This window comes from Mastigoproctus giganteus, chromosome 4, assembly GCF_048544385.1.
Source record: "Mastigoproctus giganteus isolate SK-2022 chromosome 4, ASM4854438v1, whole genome shotgun sequence".
NCBI classification, from domain to species: Eukaryota; Metazoa; Arthropoda; class Arachnida; order Uropygi; family Thelyphonidae; genus Mastigoproctus; species Mastigoproctus giganteus.
This window is the reverse complement of record NC_143578.1, coordinates 163,664,417-163,686,257: the sequence shown is the minus strand read 5'-3', so window position 1 is coordinate 163,686,257 and position 21,841 is coordinate 163,664,417. Positions and strand designations below refer to the sequence as shown.

At 37.4% G+C, this 21,841-nt stretch overlaps 1 protein-coding gene across 1 annotated transcript in view; it reads right to left on the bottom strand.

The window, feature by feature from the left end:
- The window catches only part of Tgt (tRNA-guanine transglycosylase), a 114,278-nt gene that overhangs the window by 84,614 nt on the left and 7,823 nt on the right, over window positions 1-21,841 (bottom strand). The window contains exon 2 of the mRNA XM_090371860.1: window positions 8,612-8,680. Coding sequence (XP_090227986.1) covers window positions 8,612-8,680 — 69 coding nt within the window. The remainder of the gene's footprint in view (window positions 1-8,611; window positions 8,681-21,841) is intronic.

The following is a 21,841-nucleotide window of genomic DNA, read 5'->3' as shown; positions in this document are numbered from 1 at the left end:
TTCCTTGCATCATATGGATAATAATAATAATTTCGACGAAGCCTGGATGGTCTGTGACAGCCAAATCCTCTGCTTGCACCTTCACGATGCTGGGACTGTTGGTAATCCTGGATATAACCCCCATGAGCAAGCACACTGTGATTGACCACCTAGGTGTGAACCAACATAAGCAGGGGTCAAGGTGTGGCACCCACACAAAATGAAGGAATGCCACCCCTCTGTGTTACCGGAAATAGTAAGTGGTAGATGACTCTGACTGGTGCAATACCACGACTTTGCTTATTGGAGGCTTGAAGTGGTGGAACCCAAGTTTAGTCTCCAGAGAAAAGTTCCAAACAACTCTCTTCCATCTTTTCCATCATGCAATATGATTGATGTCCTTTGAGTTTATGACGAACAGCATGGCGAGATCCAAACTTCCTTACATTTCGAGGATACAGATCTAAAATGGTGTTCACAGGCTGGCCGCTAGAAGCACACCGGACCGAACCTACTAGTAACTCTCTAGGAGGTGTCCAGATCAGCTAGTGTATAATCTTGCTGCCTCTACTCTCATAGATAGTGACTGGAGGGAGTCCGAGTAGTGTGATGTGGGAGGCACTGTTGAGGCCACGTTACGTTAAGGATCTCGTTATATTCTTACCATTTGTACGCCATATCCAAAAATTTCATTGCTTCATACCACTTTTTCTTACTGCTGAATACACCACGAATTGTCAAAACTAATAGAGTAAACTTATCTGCGAAAAGATTTAAACCTCCTAAACACTTCCTAGTTCATTTCATAAATATACGCGGTCTCAGTTCTAATCTCAACGATGTCCATTTCCACTCACAGACTGCCATACCCCATGTACATTTTCTGATAGAATCTCAGTTATCGGTTGATTCAAGCACTGCTCATCTCAGTTGCCCAAATTATTCGCTGTATGATTCCTTTTGCCTCAAAGGTGGTACTTGTGCATATGTCCATTCCAATATTCCCTGTCAGAGACTTGGTAATTTGGAATCTCCTCTGGCTTAAAATCTCTCTACCTCATTGTGTCAAATTCATCTATTGTCTCTAACCGTTTTCCCAACTCCACTAATCACTTGGAGCTCTTTGACTTCCTCTCTTTGCAACTTGAGTCCAACTTTCCTAACAGTGAGGTAATTTTCCTTGGTGATTTTAATGTTCACAACTCCAGCCGGCTTCCGTTTTCTAGTCACACCGACCCAGCTGGTCGATATGCTGAGGCTTATGCAATTACTAATGACCTTGCACAGATTGTTCATTTACCTACAAGAAAACAAGACAATCCTAACCATTCAGCCGACACGCTTGATCTTTTTCTCAAAACAACCCTTCTAAGTACACGGTCGAAGTGAGAGGTCCTTTAGGCACTTCAGATCACAACTTGGCGATTGTCTCTTCTCCAATGGAACCTTTATCTCATGGCTATTCCCACCCTCGTGTTGTTTGGCATTACAAGAATGCAAAATGGGATGACCTGCGAGACTTCTTTTCTTCTTTTCCTTGGTCGGATTACTGTTTCAAAACTTCTGATGTTAACGTTTGCTCAGATAGTGTCAGTGAAATTATTCTTGCAGGAATGGAATCCTTTATCCCACACTCCACTTTAAAATCTCGTCCTTTATCTAAACCTTGGTTTTCCAATAAATGTGCTAAGGCTGTCCAAGAGAAGAATGTTGCATATCGTAATTGGCTTGTTTCTAATTCTTCAGTTTCATTTTCTGCCTACACAAAAGCTCGCAACAATTGTAAAGCAGTTATTAATCAGTCCAAACTAGAGTTTGAATAGGCTAAGAGTAGAAAACTTGCTACTTGCCCTAATGGTAGCCGAGCATTCTGGTCTCTTGCCAAAGCTATTGGCCGCAACTTTTGCCTATCTCTGCTCCCACCTCTGTCCAAACCAGATGGTTCTGTTGTCACTTCAGCCAAGGATAAAGCTAACCTGCTAGCATCCCATTTTTCTGCCAACTCATATATTAATAATCTTTGTAAAAAACCTCCCACTCTTCCCAACATGCTCCATTCAATGCCTCCTGTGGTCTTCTGTCAAAAGGATTTTGACCAATCTTGATGCTAAGAAAGCTCCAGGTCCTGATGGTATTTCTCCAATTGTTCTCAAAACCTCGGCTCCTGAACTTACTCCTGTTCTTTGCCACCTTTTTTCACTTTCTTATTCCAAAGGTGTTTTTCTTTCTGCTTGGAAATTTGCTCATATCCAGCCAGTTCCTAAAAAGGGTGACAAATCCCTCCCATTCAATTATTGTCCCATTGCAATTACTTCTACTCTTTCTAAAGTAATGGAGAAATCAATTAATCGCCAACTCAAACTATCTAGAAACCTTCCGTCTGATCAACGATCGCCAGTACAGATTCTGTCAGTGTCGATCCACTGGTGATATTCTGGCTTATGTTACTCATCTATGGACAAATTCAATGGAAAAGTTCGGTGAAACACAAGCAGTTGCTCTTGACATCTCAAAGGCTTTCGATCGTGTTTGGCATAAAGGTCTTCTAAACAAGTTTCCATCTTATGGTTTGCCCTAAAGTTCAGTTCTTCCCCCCATCTTTCCCTCTTGTATATTAATGACCTTCTTCGATTGACAGGAAATCCTATCCATAGTTTTGCTGATGATAGCACATTGCATTCCACTTGCCAGTTTGAGGAACCTCGTTCTGCTCAATCAGCTTCAACTTTTCGAATATCAACTACCAATTCCTTAAATGCCGATCTCCAGTGGGGCAAAGACAGCTTAGTTGATTTCAATCCTTCTAAAACTCAGTCCTGTCTTTTATCTCACAAAAAGGATTCTTCTACTCCTATACTTATCTTTGGTGCCACTCCAATTTATAGGCAAGATGATATATCTCTTTTGGGGATTACCCTGACTTCTAATCTCTCTTGGCACAAGCACATTACAAATATTGTTTCCTCTGCATCTAAAAAACTTGAAGCTGTTCACTCTGTACAAATCGCAAATCCACTCGACCATGGAATATTGTTTCCACATCTGGGGTGGTGTCCCCAAAACCTCTCTCAGGCTTCTAGATTTCATTCCGAATAGGGCAATTAGGTTAATTTATGACTCATCTCTAACAGAATCTCTTCACTCTGTCTCATAGACATTCTGTTTCTGTGCATGTCTTTTCTACCGATACTTCCACAGGCTTCTATAATTCCCACTCTCTCTCTGAAAACAGTCCGAACATATGCCACCACCAGACAACATCCGTTTACTGTCCAACTTCCAACTCACAGAATCAACTTTTCATCTTCCTCATTTATTCATTCAACTGCCATTTTCTGGAAAAACCTTCCTTCCTTCATACGTATGTCCTGAAAATTACAGTCTATAGAAGTTCAAGTCTAATGTCAACAAATATCTTCTTTTGTCTTCTCAACCTCCAACCCATGCACGGTACTAAGTACTATAGGTTCTAATACCGCTCATGTTTGGAATTTTCATAAAAAAAACCCAAAAAACATGTCATTGTTTCAGTTTGATGTGCGTTAGTTGGATTATAATTTTCTAGTGTTTAATGTTTGGATTACAAGATTTTGGTGGATGCTGTTTGGTTAACTGTTGTTATTTGATTTTACATCCTGTGCAGATAATAGCTAAGTGGAAGAATTCTCATTTTAATGTCTGTAAGCTTTTTTTTTTTTTTTTTTTGTTAGTTGCTGGCACATTGACTTCTGTGGCCATAATGCACCTCCCAAAGTTTTTGAATTTAACTCTGATCCGAGCCCGAGTCGGGAATTGAACCTGCGACCTTTGGGTTGGCAGGCAAGCACTTTACCCACCTGGCTAGCCCGGTCGGCTGTAAGCCTTGTTGCTATTTATTTTTGGTCCTAGTGTGTGGCCAGCACCACAGGACACACAAAATACAGGAGTCACTATTGTGCCACTGATATGACATGAACAAATTTCCAAACTCACCAGCACTTCAATTCTGTATGCAGCCATTGTTATTATCCACAATACTAAAAAAATAAAATAGAAACTTTTACAATTACATCAATCTGCAATATTGTTGATTTCATTTGCAAATTTATCATCAACTTTTATTTGTGATCTGATTCATATATGTGCTTGATTGTGGAAAGTCAACTGAGTGGAGAAAGTGGCAGAAAAAAATCTGGCTGGCTTTCAAATTTTAAAACAAAGCCTATATTTAACTTATCAAATAACACCCTTTTGAAGAAAGGCACCGCTGTTATTGTAGGGGGGTTTTAGGAGCATTAGCGACCAAGGCCATAATCCTCCATGTATATACTGTCTGTAAATTGCCTGTATTCTGTGGTTGAAAAATCTGAATTTTTGGAAGGAAAAAACCACGCTACCCTGGCCTGAGACTGACTTAACTCATCCATATTTAGAAAAATGCACAAAAATTCCTCACATCATTGGTAAGACTTGAACTCAAGTCTTTTCCACCAGGTGTGTGGGAGGGCTCTAGTTCTACCAACTGTTCTACTCACAAGGGAGGCAGGATGAATTGTAGTTGATTGGAAAACTGAATTGAAGAGCAGTAAAAATTTCTTTTGGCAGGGAAAAAGGTGTTTCTCTAGAACTCCAGGGTTCCAGAGAGAAAGACCTACAAAAAATAAGGAAAAAAAAATACAGTCAACAGCAACACTGTTGGCTATGATTGGAACTGGGACCATGTATATTTGTGAAATGAAAGAGAAAGTGTTTTGGAGGTTTAGATCTTTTAGCAGATAACTTTGTTCTATTAGTTTGACTATTCATTATGTATTCAGTAGAAACAATGTTTTTGGATGTGGCGTACACAAAGCAAGAATACACCCAAGAACATGTCAATAGATGCCATATTTCAGGACTTGCACATGGAAATTATACCCAGGATTACCAACAGTTTCACCATTGTGAAGCTGCAAGGAGATGATCTGGTTGTCACAGAAAGCAGACTTTGCTGAAATCGGTCCACTTGACTTAAGTGTCACCTGAATACAAGTTACATCAGTGTTTTAGACTGACAGGTAGAAAGCACAGCTTGTGATACCCGAGAGACTGTCTGTGACAACCTCAAGGACCAACTGATATATAGACAGAAAAAAAAAAAAAAAAAAAAAAAAAATTAGTGGATTCTCTTTCTGGGACCTTACTTTAAGCCTTCCAAGCTTGAAATATTGTTTTGAAAGAGCACTCTAATGTCACACAGAGAAAACCATTGTTCACTATCACTTTGCACTCAAGGCCAGACAAACACAGCTTGCCTAACAAACAGAAATGCCTTAAGCCTATTAGTTTTCTCTACTGATACACTAGAGTTGATGAAATTTAATTACGGCCAGCCTTTATATAATTATTTTATAGAAACTATAAAATAATAACATTAATCCACTGAAGTAAATCAAATTATAAGGGTGAGGCTCAATTATCAGTAATTCAGAGACAATGAAAATAAGTTCATTATAATCTATGATCACAGCAGCAGAAATAGTAAAAAGAAAACTACTAGTTGTGCTTTGAAAAGAGAGCTGATTTAAAAACAATTGCTGGATACAACTGTTTTGCTTACTGTGTAGAAGTAAGGGGATGAGATGCATCTAAACACTTTATGCTTTGTTGTAGTGCACTCTGTTGTCACAACCTTGAATGAGCATAATCCAGATATGTTTTGAATAGAAGGAAAACACGTAAAACTAAGTCAACTGATCTTGAAAGGGGTGTTCTTGTTGGAAGTCACACTATTGGCCTGTAAATTCGTGCATTTGCTGATAGCTTACACCACCCAAAGTTGACCATATGCTTCCATATCACAATATGGAAGCATAATGGTGCTGCACTATCCAGCATTGTACAGGAAGATCAAGAATACTTGAAATGGTAATACAATAATCCCAGCAGAATCCTTGAAAATCATCAACAAGGAGTTTAAGACATCAACTGGGGTTGAGGTTGTATGAACACATGACATATGGAGCTGTGCAGCCTTGGTTTAAGCGGGAGAGCAGCAGTACACAAGCAAAACATCAACAGCAATCAGCAGTCTTATGTTGTTGTTGTTTGGTTTTTAGGAGCATTAGCAACTAAGGCCATATTGCTCCGGGAATATGCGGTGGTCATTCCCTGACCTTTCCGCATCCTCCGTATTTGGTGGTCACGGGCTTGAACCCGGGCAGCAGTCTTATCTTGCATGGTGCAATACCATAACTGGTCTATAGAGAAGCGGGAACTGCTTCCATTCAGTGACAAATCTTACTACAATCTATCCCAATCAAACAGGGAGGCATGGGTATGGAAGATGCCTGTAGAATGTCTTCTGCTGGAGTGAACTGTGCCAACAATGAAGTTTGAAAGAGCTGAGATTATGGTGTAGGACTCTTTCTCATAGTATGGTCTAGGATCTTTGGTGGTCGTGCAGGGAGCCACAGATGCCGATGCTGTTTGTTTGTTGTTATTTTGGCTTTTAGGAGCATTAGCAACTAAGGCCATATTGCTCCGGGATATGCGGTGCTCATTCCCTGACCTTTCCGCATCCTCCGTATTTGGTGGTGACGGGCGCCGATGCTGTCTTAACATTTTGGATAATTCCATGCTCCCTATGATGCGAAAGTTTGCTTCAACAGGATGATGCTCCATGTCATACTACTGGTAATGTTCAAGAACGGTTCATGGATACAACTATGTCTTATCATTTGTTGGTGGAAAGCATGTCTAAGATGGAGCATGTCATAGCAGCAAAAGAGTGAATGATATTAATGAATGCTACTGAAGTGAATGGCAGTGACATCAATGTGAAACTGATGTGTGTGTGTGTGTGTGTGTGTGTGTGTGTGTGTGTGCGCGCGTGGATAATTTTTGGAGGGTGGTGTACATATTGTTCTTCATCTACAATGCAGAAATTTTCTACCTATGTTATAACTTACAAAGAAATACAAGAAGAAAGGAATTTTTGGTGAGCAACAAAACTATCTTATTCTATAGTCTGTACCATATTTTATGATTCTTCCATATGCAATTTACTACCCAAAAATTGGATAACCCTATAAACAGAATCTTAAGGTTGCGAGTTTTGGGACTCTGTACCTATAGTATAGGTTTTTCATTAAAGGCAGTTCCCGCTTTACGAGTTCCTGGGTTTACAAGTTCTTTTTTTCGATTATCAAGTACAATAAATTCAAAAATATGAAAATTAATAATTGCAATAAATAAATGCTTAACATTCATAAATATGGTATTTCTATGTGCGTAGCTAAACAAAACAGTACAACTGTGTGTGCATTTGTTTGTTTCTTCAGGCAGAAGAGAGCATCTCACCGACTCACATAATATAAAGCAGTTACTATGCTGGCGTTACAAAGAATGGTTGTGTTGCTCTTCATTTTCGCTGTCTTGTCTTATTTCAATTTTATCCTATACTACGGAGAGTGATGCTAATAAAAAGAAACAGCAAAGAGGAATAATATTGGAAACAAAATATGAGATCATAAGTTTATTCTTAATCATCATCATCAGTCGATGACGATGAAGAATAAACATTTGAATGACATAAGTTCTTTATTATTGTAATTTGCTTGATTTTAAAGGCTGTTTTTATTTCTTTGTATAAATAAATCATTGTTTAAACATAAAATATTGTTTTGCAATGGTTGATGAAATTTGGCTATTACTATGGTCAAATTTTTTTTGTGGAGAACGTAACCCATGTTTTTCACATTATGTCTAAGGGAAATAAATTCCTGCTTTATGAGCGCAGGGTAGGAACAAATTAACTTGTAAAGTCGAGAGCTACCTGTATACTAACTTATTCACATATTTTAGGTATTATTCAGATTTTCTGGCATGCATGACAAGTTTCCACAGGAATTTAAATACAAATTTAAAAAAAAAAAAAAATTTCTGAATCTGAAAACGGGTAGTATAAAACATACAAGATGTACTATTCTAGAGGGTGTTCTATCGTGATCCTCAGTCTATCATTATTTAATCAAAACTTGCTTGTTAATTCTAAGTTATTTTTTCTAGAGCTTTCCTTAGCACTTTTGTATTCATATTTAGTGAACTTCTATTTTATATCATATCTAACACTCCAGCAAGGCAAGATTTGTGCATTTTGTATGCCAAAAACAGAAAAACTTAATAATTAAAACAGTAATTAGAATTATATCAATGAATTTTAGTCTTCCATAAGCATGGTGTTCACTTCTGATCTGCATCATTAATTTTTAAGAACAGCCATAAAGAAAAAAAAAATTTGTTATGGTACATTGTGTACAAAGGTGCTGTGCCCACACCCATGTTCATTATCTGTAGAGCTTTGATCTTCAGAATCAGAAACAAGGTAGTCAGGAAATAAGTTCTTTGATAACAAGTCTGCTGTTACCAAAGATATTTCTTCTCATTTTCCAATACAGTGCCAAAAAAAAAATATATATATAAAAATACAATTATGAAAAGTGAAATTTAACTATTTCTTGTCTTTCATCTCAAAAAAGCTTTGTACACATGCTTTTCTTCAATTCTTTTTTTTTTTTTTTTGTTTTGTCATGCTACTAGAGAGTTAATAGTGTGTGAAAAGTTTTGCATTAATGAAAGAGAATAAATAACAATGAAACTATTTCCAACTTACTGTTAGAAGAGCCTTCTTCCACCTCATAAAGTTGTGCAGTCCTCCTGCTTTTTCTATAATTTCTTGCCCCTGAAATGAATTTCTATATATTTATACAGTGGCAAACTATGCTCATAAATTTAGGAAAAAATTCAAAAGAAATAAAAGTAAGCAGCAATCCTATCATAAACACGAGCCCAACAACCTAGCCCTAAATTGTCAGTATATCACTGTTATCATTATTCCCTTTCCAAATGGGCAGTTATACATCCCCTTATTGTGAAAGTAATAGGGCAATATTAGGACAATTCCCCTGCAAAAAAAAAAAAAAAAAAAAAAGGTAAAGATTTAATATTCAAAATTGCAATTAATATAATATCTTCATTTTCTGCAGTGCTTGTATCAATGAACAGATGCCATATCTATTTCTTGAGAATACCTCGTCTGTTTTCAGTTGGCAAAGTAAATTTGAAGAATTGAAGAATATTACATTTTTAAAATAAAACAAAAAACTAAGAGAATATTCTGAAGAGTATATTCTAAAAGAACAGACTAGACAGCAATAACCCTTCTGTCAAGAGCATTTCCAAAGCTTCACAAGAAAGAGATCTGAAATCAGTTTGTTTTCTTTTCAAACTCAGCTTGCTATGAGGAATTGTTAAAATGTGAGCATGAGGATAATTTATTATATTTCAATCTCCCTTATGTACATTACAACCAAGAATCACTTGGCTGGAAATCAATTCTTTCTTCTTTGATATCAACATCTGATAAATTTGATAGAGAAACAGAATCGATGCTGCGAAACATCTACTGCTCATCTATTTCTTTATATTTAATGACATCAAGAATTATTGGACATGTGTCTACAAAAATTTCAAATTAAAAAATGATGCATACTGATGAAATCTGATCATGTAGTCACATCTGATTAGATCACATGTAGCAATGTGACTATGTGATCACATTTCTGCATATGACTACAGAGCGTAGTCAAATGCAGAAAATAAGTTTTCTTCACTAAACGAAAAAACGTTCTTCTTTTGTTTTAGACTCTCCATCACTTTGGCAAAAGAAATGCTGTCAGGATCATCCTTTGGTTTTGTCTGCAATGGTAACTTCTAAATTGAAAGTGGAAGGTTTAAAAACTGTTGGTATAATAAATTTGCACAACACATCTGGGAATAATTGCACGAGTATGTGGATGTGTGGTATGTTGGATTCAAACTTTGGCAAAACATTTAAAACAAACAATCAAATGGGTTTATTCAAATCAGAAGAGAGGAACATGAATAGACTTTTGGCATGAGGGAGGATAATATGCCTACAACTGTTTGGATTATTTTACCAGAGGTTCACAATTCAGAAGTTCTTTTCTTGAATTCATTAAATGTCTTCTTTCAAACTTTTAGATCATGAATTGGATCTGAACATGAGTTAGTGCTATTCATTAGTGATCATGTGCTGTACTTTTCAATTTGGTAATTCCACGAAGTTGCTTACATGGCTTTTCTCACTACTTCTAATCTCTTCTTTAAATGGACCTCTCAAAGGTTGTAATGTTCTACTGTCTAGTTACACATTTAACCAAATATATATATACACATGCTTCAAAATTTGTTTTTTAATTCAGTGGCATACATCAGCTGAAATTATTTAAATTTATCTTTCCTTTTAGCACTAGATAGCAGTAAACTTAAACCAAGTATTCATCCACTTTCAGAGGAAGGCATGCAGCTTCCTTTCTGGCACACAAATTAAAAAATATGGCAAGGATAATCAATCTAAGCAGGGGTTGAGGTGTGGTGCTCACACCACATGGAGGAATGCCGCCCCTCTGTGTTACCAGGCAATACTAGGTGTTAGATGACTCTCATCAACCGGTGCAATACTAGCACTTTGCTTATTGAAGGCTTGAAATGGGGGAAACCCATGTTTAGTCTCCAAAGCAAAGCTCCAGCAAACCCTCTCCCATCCCTCCATCATGCAGTATGATTGATGTCTTTTGAGGTTACAATGGACATCACGGCAAGATCCAATCTTCTTTACATTTCAAAGAGGCAGCTCTAAAATGGTGTTCACAGGCCGGCAGCTAGATAGTCTACTGGACCAAACCTATTAGTAACTCTCTAGGAGGCTTCCAGACCAGTTAGTGTATAATCTCACTGCCCCTATTCTGATCGATAGTGACTGGAGGGAGTCTGAGTAGTGTGTATGCGGAGGCATTGTCGAGGCCATGTTATGTCAAGGAGTTAGGTATATTCTTACCAGGTGTATGCCATATCCAAAAGTTTTATTACTTCACACAGCATGCCCCCCCCACCTTTTCTTATTACTGAATACACCATGAATTGTCAAACTAATAGAACAAAGTCTGAGGTCGAGGGTTTCCTGTGCGGACGTGCCTTTCTGCCGCTCTTGGAATAGAGAAGTTTTTTCTGATTTATTTTCTGCTTTATTAGTTTAAATTGACATATTAACTTATTTCTAGAGTAGCTTTATATTCCTATTTACGGTACTTAAAGTTAAAATAACTTAGATAGAGATTTTGTAGGTATTACTTAGTATCGGAAAGGGTATCAAATCCACGTGTTTACCGTTCATAAACGGCCGCCATTGTTACGTGAAAATTAATCAGTAAAATCTATTAATCTTGTCGAACTTCATTGGCAGTTAAATTGTAATTTTAACTATACATATAACCACTTAGGTTACGGAACATAAATAATTAGTAAAAATAAATAATTAATACATAACTTGATACAGAAGTTATAAAAAGGGATTTCGTAGATAACACTCGTTACTGAAGCGCGATACAGCATATCCGGAATTCGATAGCATTAGCTTTGTATAGTATAGTGCATAATATAATATTGTCAATTAATCAGTACATCTATTAATCTTGTTAAACTTCATTGTCAATTAAATTGTACTTTTAACTATATATATATAACGACTTAGAGTACAAACGTAACAAATAATTAATACATACTTGATATGGAAGTTATATAAAGGGAACTCGTAGATAACACTCGATACCGAAAAATAAATATAGCGTTATAACTGTGTTAAGATACAAGTTTAAGGTTTTAATTTTGTTCTGAAATTGTAATTTTATTGACATTTAAATCGAAATCATGACTCTGACCAGAGCAGCAAAGCAAAAGGCTCAAGCTAATGGGAGTGCTGTGACTCAGGGGAGAACTGAGGGGGGCGGTTGCCCCCTGAATCACGGCCTTTTAAGATGCACTGTTTGCTTGATGTTTGCGGAGCAATCGGGTACGGGACATGATACTGCCATGGGGGATGTCTTTGTGTGTGCACGATGCAAGGAGTGCAAGGAAATTAGGCGACAACTCGGCGTTGTTATGGGCCTATATGAGACCTTGAAGGACAGGGTGGATGCCCTCGAAGGAAATAAATTGAGGGGCCCATCAAGCTCTCAGCTGCCCACATCAACACCAGAGCTTGGACTTGGTCATCTTGCAACACAGAGGCAGCCCCCAAGGCAGAATGCGCTGGTCCAACAGGAACTAGTAGTTGTTGGTGACTCAATTGTCAGGGAAACGGGGAACATGCTTTGAAAAAGGATAGGTGGAACAGGACCAGGGTATGTCTGCCAGGGGCAAAGGTTGATGACGTTGTAGAGCAGATATCATCTTTTAAGGGCACAAAAGGTGATATAGTTGTACACGTTGGCACTAATGATATTAAGAGTAGGAGACCAGCGGAATTACTTAACAAGTACAGGTCACTGTTGAAAAAAAGCCGTGAAGTAGGGTTGAATTTGAAAGTGTCTGCAATTCTGCCCAGACACGATAGGAGGGAGTATATGATGAGAGCCTTGTCGATCAATTCGGCCCTGGAAAGATTGTGCAAGGCTGAAGGGGTAGAATTTTTTTCAGCCTGGACTGTACTTGTTAACAGGAGAGATTGCTTCTACAGGGATGGGATACACTTAAATAGAAAGGGTGCAAGAATATTTGCTGATGCTATCGAGGCAGTGTTAGGTGGGTCGGAAAACTGCTAGCTTGGGGGGAGACAAAGACTAATGGATTAACAGTAGCCACTGGCAGAGGTGAAAGAGATTCTTGCACTGCTTCTATTGGAATGAGCAGAAGCCTGAAAAACAAGATGCAGGATATTTCAGAGACTGCTGGAAGTCATTGCGGTACAAGTAAACACATGGGTTGTGTTAGGGTAGCTAAGAATAGAAACAGGTGCATGTATACTTGCGTGTACACTAATGCTAGGAGTTTAGTTGATGAATTTGAGGTATTACTCAAAACATCAAAGGCAGATATTGTTGGGATATCAGAGACGTGGTGTCACACAGATATAAGGAATGCAGAACTGGAATTTGGGGAGTACGTCTACAGAAAGGATAGACAGGATAGGAAGGGAGGAGGGGTTATGCTATTAGTTAAATAAGGGTTCCCCTTATTTAACTAATAGCGGAACCCTTATCCGCGTGGAACCCTGATAAGGGTTCCACGCGGTTTTCTCTTAATATCCGTGTAAATCAACACGAAGCCTCTGTTCGTGCTTCTCGTTCAGCAGCGTCAGAATTAGCCTTTCATGCCATTAACGAAAAACATACTTTTTTATTTAACGAGGCCAAAATACTTAACGTTCAACTTAATTATACGCGACTATTAATTGCAGAAACCGTTGAAATTAAATTACACGAGAATTCTGTTAATGTTCGGCGGCCATATTTGATCTCCGATGCGTGGACCTTTACGCGCATGCGCGAAGACACATAATCACTATTTAAGTTGCAGGTTTAGCCTGATTCGATAATTTTCATTCCTGTGATCACGACAGTCGGTCGAAAAGCATTGTCAGCTTCAGGAAGGAAAATCGTTTTGAATATTTTCGTTAGCTTCTTTTAATTGCGTTAATTTGAATTTTAATTGTTTTGAATTGTGTTAAATTGATTATTTAATTATTTATAATTTACTTTAATTATTTATATTTTACTTTAATGTACCGGTAAGTTGTCGATTTTTTCGTTTTTTCCGTTTTAATTTCTGGAGGGTATCATACGGAAGTGTTCCACGTACTATATTGAGGTAAACTCCTCTTATTAATTTACTAATATCATTATCAACGTAGAACATATTGAGTATTACAGCTCTGATTCATACTAGCTATTAGTTAAAAAACACATAAAATCCAAGGAAGTGAAGCCAGTTGACATCGCTGGACAGTGCAGTGTTGAGTCAGTTTGGTGTGACATAAGCATAGGTAAATCAAAATTGAGAGTAGGAGTGTGCTATAGGCCTAATGACTCTGATGAGTATAATAAGATACTGTACAGGGAAATAGAATGGGCCAGTAAATCAGAGAGTCTTATAATGGGGGATTTTAATTTCCCAGATATTGACTGGAATTTGTGGGTTGGTCACTCACACACTAGCAAGGCTTTTGTGGATTTATTGGATGATTGTTTTCTACACCAGCATGTTCGGGAGGCAACTAGAGGGAGTAATACTCTTGATCTGATTATCAGTAGGGATTCTTCATGCATTAGGAATCTGCAGATAAATGAACCACTGGGTGGCAGTGATCACAGTGTCCTGAAGTGGGATTTACTCAAGGAGGTAACTACCATCAGAGGTAAAGGGAAGGGTTTTTGCTTTCGTAAAGGCGACTATGATGGTCTGAGACAGTATTTAAATTCTATACAGTGGGACCAACTGATGATGTTACCAACAGCAAATTCAAAATGGGAAGCATTCAAGGAACTAATCTTGGAAGCTACCAGGCTTTACATACCAACCAAGAAATATTGTTCAAGGTTCAGGCCTAAATGGTTGTCAGATGAACTAATGAGACATATGGCAGAGAAGAAAAATGCATGGGATACATACAAATTAATGGGTGACGTGGAAGCCTATGATAGATATAAGTTGGTCTGTAACCAAGTCACAAAGGAGATTAGGCAGGCAAAGGCAGATTATGAGAAATCCTTGGCAAAGGATGCAAAGAAAAACAGAAAAGAGTTCTTTACCTATTTAAACTCAAGAAGGAAAGGGATGAATCAGATTGGTCCACTGGATGTTGATGGTTCAACAGTTGAGGATCCAGCTCAGGTGGCTAACAATCTAAACGAGTATTTTGCATCTACATTCACACATGAGGAGTTATTCAGGAAGGGGAATGTCGTAGGTGAAGTAAACATTGGCAGTGAGGTAGATGATTTTCTAATAACTGAGAGGAAAGTGGAGGAGAAATCGTTGAGGATAAACATAAAAAAGGCACCCGGGGTGGATGGGATCTATCCAGTTATATTAAAGGAGGCAGCAAAGGAAGTAAGCAAACCCCTAGCCATAATTATGAGAGCTTCTTTGGACTCAGGGGAGGTACCCATGGACTGGAGATGTGCAAATGTAACCCCAATTCACAAAGGAGGATCAAAGACTGACACAAGTAATTATAGACCTGTTAGTTTAACTTCGGTTCCAGGAAAATTAATGGAGGCACTGGTTAAAGAAGCACTGCAGGATCATCTGGACAAGAATTCAGTTATAGCTCAGACACAGCATGGGTTTGTTAAGGGCAGGTCTTGTCTGACCAATTTGATTGGATACTATGATGTAGTCACAAAAGAACTGGATGCAGGGAATAACTTTGATATTATATATTTGGATCTGAGAAAGGCTTTTGATACTGTTGCGCATAGAAGACTGCTGCACAAATTGGAGAAGTGTGGCATTCGAGGCAAATTGCTGCTATGGATAAAGGGATGGTTGAGTGGCAGAAGACAGAGAGTGGTAATCAATGGACACTGCTCAACGTGGACTAATGTTATTAGTGGAGTTCCTCAGGGTTCAGTGTTGGGTCCATTGTTGTTTTCTGTATTTATAAATGATATTGATGATGGTGTATCAGGCTTAATGTCCAAGTTTGCAGACGATACAAAGGTTGGCAGGGTTGTTAAGGACACTACTGATACTATGCTGCTGCAACAGGATCTGGAAAGGTTGAGCAGATGGGCTGAGAGGTGGCAAATGAAGTTTAACATTGACAAATGTAAAGTACTACATATGGGAAACAGTAACCCCAGATCAACGTATCAACTCTGTGGTACTACGCTGACAGTGGTAGAGAATGAAAAGGACCTGGGGGTAATTGTGCAGGCAGATATGAAGTTCTCTGAGCAGTGCAGACGAGCTGCAAGAGTAGCTCATGGTGTCTTGTCAATGATATACAGGAATTTTTCTAGCAGGGACAGGGATGTGATTATTCCCTTGTATAAGGCATTGGTCAGGCCACACCTTGAGTACTGTATACAGGTCTGGAGGCCTCATATCAAGAAGGATGTAGAGCTGCTGGAACGAGTACAGAGAAGGGCAACAAGATTAGTGAATGGAACAAAGGGTTGCTCTTACGAAGAAAGGCTTAAGTTTTGCAAATTACAGAGCCTGGAGACTAGGCATCGCCGAGGTGATCTAATAGAGGTGTACAAGGCTTTGAATGGCTTGAGCATGCTCAATGCCGATGGGATTCTTCCTCTTGCTCAGAATAATCACCTGAGAGGGCATAAATTCAAATTGAGGAAGGACGGATGTCGGATAGATGTGCGGAAATTCGCCTTTAGCCAGCGGGCAGTTGGTTTGTGGAATAGACTTCCATCGCTTGTTGTGGAAGTTGATAGCCTAAACAAATTTAAGGCTCAGCTGGACAGGTATTTCGAACGAATTGAGGGGTGAAATGGGAGTAGTGGTTGTTTTTTTTTTTTTTTTTTTTTTTTTTGGTTGATGCTGAATAAGCTTGCTTTCTTGCATCATATGCCTCTACTAATGCTAATGCTAAAGTCATCTGTGAAAAGATCTAAACCTCCCAAACACTTCCTCGTTCATTTCACAAATATACATGGTCTCTATTCCAATCTCAATGATGTCCATTTCCATTCACAGTTTGCCAAAGTCCATGACTTTTTCTGACAGAATCCTAGTTATTGGTTAATTCAACCACTGCTCTCAGTAGTCCAAATTATCCACTGTATAATTCCTTTTGCTTCAAAGGTGGTAAGTTTGCATATGTCCATCCTGATATTCCCTGCCAGAGACTTAGTAATTTGGAATCTTCTCTGGCTTAAAATCTCTCTACCACTGTCAAATTCAGCCATTCCTTCTATTGTTCTGCCAAATCCACTAATTGCTTGGAACTCTGACTTCCTCTCTTTGAAATTTGACTTTCTCTAGTGAAACTTTCCTAACAGTGAGGTAATTTTCCTTGGTGATCTATTAAATGTTCACAACACCAGCTGGCTTCCGTTTTCTAGTCACATGGATTCAGCTGGTCGAGATGCTGAGGCTTTTGCAATTACTAATGACCTCACACAAATTGTTCATTTACCTACCAGAATACCAGACAATCCTAACCATGCAGCCAACACACTTAATCTTTTTCTCACAAACAACCCTTCTAAGCACAGGGTAAAGGTGAGTGTTCCTCTAGACACCTCAGATCACAACTCCGTGATGGTCTCTTCTCCAATTTCGCCTTTTTCTCATGGCCATTCTGAACCTCATGTTGTTTGGCAATACAAGAATGCAAAATGGGATGATCTGCGAGATTTATTTTCTTCCTTTCCTTGGTTGCGTTATTGTTTCAAATATTCTAATGTCAACGGTTGCTCAGGTCTTGTCTATTAATCAGTCCAAACTAGATTTCAAAGAGGTTAAGAGTAGAAATCTTGCTTCTTGTTGAAATGGTAGCTGAGCATTCTGGTCTCATGCCAAAGTTATTGGCCACAACTTTTGCCCATCTCTGTTCCCACATCTGTCAAAACCAGATGGTTCTATTGCCACTTCAGCCCAAGATAAAGGTGACCTGCTAGCAACCTACTTTTCTTCCAACTCATGTATTCTCATTCCAAAGGTGTTTTGTTTTCCCTTCTTTTTAGAAATTTGTTCATCCAGCCAGTTTTTAAAAAGGGCGACAAATCCGTCCCATTAGGGATTAGAAATCAATTAACTGCCAACTCAAACTATCTAGAAAATTTATATCTGATCAATGATCACCAGGGTGGATTCCATCAGTGTCGATCCACTGGTGATATTCTGGCTTATGTTATCCATCTATGGACAAATTCAATGGAAAAGTTTAGTGAAATTCAAGCAGTTGCTCTCAACATTTCAAAGACTTTTGATTGTGTCTGGCATAAAGGTCTTCTAAATAAGCTTTCATTTTAGAGTGCTAACTGTTTTTTGTAATTGGGTATCCAGTTTTCTCACTGACTGTTCACTGTGAGTAATGGTAGATGGTTCTCTGTCTTCTAACTTCTCCACTAATGTTGGTGGCCCTCAAGGTTCATTCTTTCTCCCACTCTTTACCTCTTTTTATTAATGACCTTCTTCCATTGACCAGAAATCCTATCCATAGTTTTGCTGATGATAGCACATTACATTCCACCTTCCAGTTTGAGAAACCTTGCCCTGCACAAACAGCTTCAACTTCTCGAATATCCACTACCAATTCCTTAAATGCTGATCTCCAGTGGGGCAAAGATAACTTAGTTGATTTCAATCCTACTAAAACTCAGTCCTATCTTATATTTCATAAAAAGGATTCTTCTGCTCCGATGGTTATCTTCGATGACACTCTAATTTCTAGGCAAGATCATATATCTCTATTGGGGCTTACCCTGACTTCTAATATCTTTTGGCATAAGCACATTACAAATATTGCTTCCTCTGCATCAAAAAAACTGGGTTTTCACTTTCGCTCTCTCTGTTACTTTTCTTCCAAACAGCTGTTCACTCTGTACAAATCGCAAATCTGCATCTGCCCTTCCATAGAATATTGTTCCCATATCTGGTGAAAGGTTTTGGGGCAGTGCCCCTAAACCTTTCACCAGCTATGGCACTGTTCTTCTGAATTGGCTTCTATAATTCCCACTCTCTCTTCCAAAGCAATCTGAACATGTGCCACAACCAGTCAACATCTTTTTACTGTCCAACTTCAAACTCACAGAAGCAACCTTCCTTCTTTCTCATTTATTCATTCAACTTCTGTTCTCTGGAACAACCTTCCTTCGTACGTATTTCCTGAAAATTAAAATCTACAGAAGTCTAATATCAACAAATATCTCCTTTCATCTTCTCAACTATGCAGATACAAAGTACTATAGGTTCTAAACCTGTTTGGGGTTTTCATTAAAAAAAAAAAAAAAATCACCACATATTCACCCCTCTTTTAATACCCTGCTACTCCAGTTTTCAGACCTACCATAACAAGTGCATTATCAACACAAGTGCCAGACTTCATTTTTGAATGAATCTAACTCGCTTTCAGGTTGTTCAGATGATGTCTAGTGTTGTACATGTACAGTAAGGCGAACAACCATCTCAAATTTGGAGGGACAGTTCTCCTTTTTAATTGTTTATTCCTTGTCCCAAACTCTGTCCCTCATTTTCAGAAATTCTTTATTGAAATCAAAATTTTAAATGTGAAAATATCGAGAATTTAGGAAATTTTCTCGATTATTCATACAAAAGAGGGAGAGCTGGATTTCCCTTCAGTTCATTTACCCTCTGTTTCTGCATTTCCTCAAAAGTACTACAATCATTTCTCATGCTGGGCTTCCTGGCTTTATTGGCCCCTAGTCCAAAACAACAAAAAATTTTCCAAACTCATCATCCCAGAGAGTGCGTTGTCTCTCACACAGACCTTGCAAAGGGCACCCTTTAGTACTTTTTAAGATAATATCTCAAACATCCCAAAGGTTTTCAGACAACAGACTTTTGGGTGACTGGCACTGAGCATATAATGCTGCTGGTCATTCACCAGTACTGTTCCATTCTTCGTCCTCCTTTACCTGTGTTCCAGTGGCACCTACGGCATTTGCCACATCTGCAATATCCTAGTTACGGCTCTGGCCTTCACCAGTCTTCTCTTGGGTGTCAGTGAAGAAAGAAAGTTAGCTTTGAGATTCGGAAGTGACCCTGCATTTTTAATAGCTCATTACAGGTTTGTAGTGCTTTTTAAAATATCAATAAAGTATTTATTGTGAACTAGTACACCTAATAAGAATCAAAGATTAATATTTTTTATTCATTTAAAATTTTTTAGTTTACATGGAAAGCAGATTTTAATGCAGTTGAGAGAACCACCATTTAGCAGATAGGATGTTGTTGTTGTTTAAGGGTTTTACGGGGCAAGGACAGCAAAGGCCATAATGCGCCTAACTATGGTGATGTTAAATACATAGTTCTATCTGTATAGATGTTATTCAAGTTTATATGGTGTTGTATAGTTTTATCTGTTTGAGGAAGCAAAAATTTTGGTCACATGTGGTGAGCAGATAGGAGCGTCTCATTTTAATATAAATTATATGAGATATTTATTTCATTAAAACAGAAAGTATAAATTCAGTGCTATTACTACGATGCAATGACAAATGTCTCCCCATAAGCTTTAATGGGTGATTCAAAGTAAAATTTTAACATGATTCAAATATTTCACTGATTTTTTTAACTAGATAAATAAATGGATGCCTTGAACATATAAAAAAAAAATCCCTAAGTGGATGAAAATGGGGTTTTTCTAATTTTTTGCTGGTTTGAATAACATGGGAATGAACTTTTCAAATTTTTATCTGCTTGTTAAACATAAACAAGGGTTGTTTGCATACTGCAGAAATTAACACTTTAAATCTAATACAGAGATTATTTACTGTATTATTTATTTTCAATCTTTTTACAGCCCCAAATTTAAATAATGGAGCTAGGAAAGAAAACAGGAAAAAGAAAATGCACATTCAATGACAATTTGAAAAAAGGATTTCCATTCTTAAAATTTGTTCTGCCAAATTCCAAATCAAATTTAAAATGTCAAATTTGTTTAGAACAATTTTCAAGTGGTGGAAGTGGAAGATATGACATTTAAAAGCATATAGCTTTAGCAAAACGTAGGCAAATTTTAGATATTGCAAGTTCTTCCTCTAAGTTGACAAGTTTATTTAAAAACAAAGCATTCAGACATGGAAAAGATTTTGCAGATAGAGAAGGAACTTTTGCCTATCGTACTATATCTCATGATCATATTTTCCAATCGATGAACTGTACTTCAGAGTACATACGGAAATTTTTATGAAATTTTCTGCAGATAAGATGAAAAGTTAAGCAATCATTACCAGTGCATTTTTTCCTCTTGCCCAAAGGAATTTAAAAGATGAAATCACAAATGTGTAACTTTATCTGTGTTTTCTTTGATATTTACAATTGCAGAGACTTGAAATTATTACCTAATTTACTTCAATACTTCAATTTTGAGAAAGGAATGAAAAGTAAAATTTGCAAAATTTTCTTCAATTGTTGGAGAAATGGCAGAAATATTGTCCAACAAAATAATAGATTCTTTAAATGAAGAAAATATTCTTCATAAAGTAATTGCTCTCTCAGCAGATGACACAAACACAAATTTAGAGGTAGAGAATTAGAAGGCCAGAATAAAGATTTCAAAAAAAGTAATAGGTTACTTGGATAAAAATATTTATGGAGCTGGTCACTATGGACATATATTAAATAATAACATTCATATTGGAGCAGATACTTTACCCATTTCTGTTGAACTTCTGTTGATAAAAATTTACAACGATTTTCATACTTTTGCAGTCAGATTAGGACAAGCAAAAATACAGTGGTTGACATTAATGCCTGCCCTGCAAGGAGTCTTAGCACAAAGAGCATTTAGTGTGTTAAAATCATATTTTTTGGAGGAAATAAATTATTGCCCAGTATTCTTTTTAGTTTATCCACAGTGAACTAGCTGTTTTTCATACATAAAGTAATACTGATTATAGAGAGAACAGATTTAACCATAATGAAAATACAAGAAATAAGTTTTAATTGAAAACCTGACGTATTGGTAAGTCTTTCATACCATTAAATATTCAATCTCAACTCAATAAGTTAAGTGATATATAGAAACCATGTCTGTATTTCATACCATTAAATATTCAATCCTATCTCAATAAGTTAAGTGATAATGAGCAGTTGATATATAAGAACCATGTCAAAAATTTTTACAATTTTTGTTTAAATTATTTACAATCATGGACTAGTTATTTGTCTATGGTAAGATCCTTTGCTCGGGCTTCATTGGTGAGGGAAAGAGATTGGTGTGGTTGTGTTCAAGAAACTCTTCTGATGCTTCAAAAGAAACTATCCATTTGTTACAATTGAAGATTAACTTCCCATTAATGAAATAATTTGACCAAGGAACTGGATGCAAAAG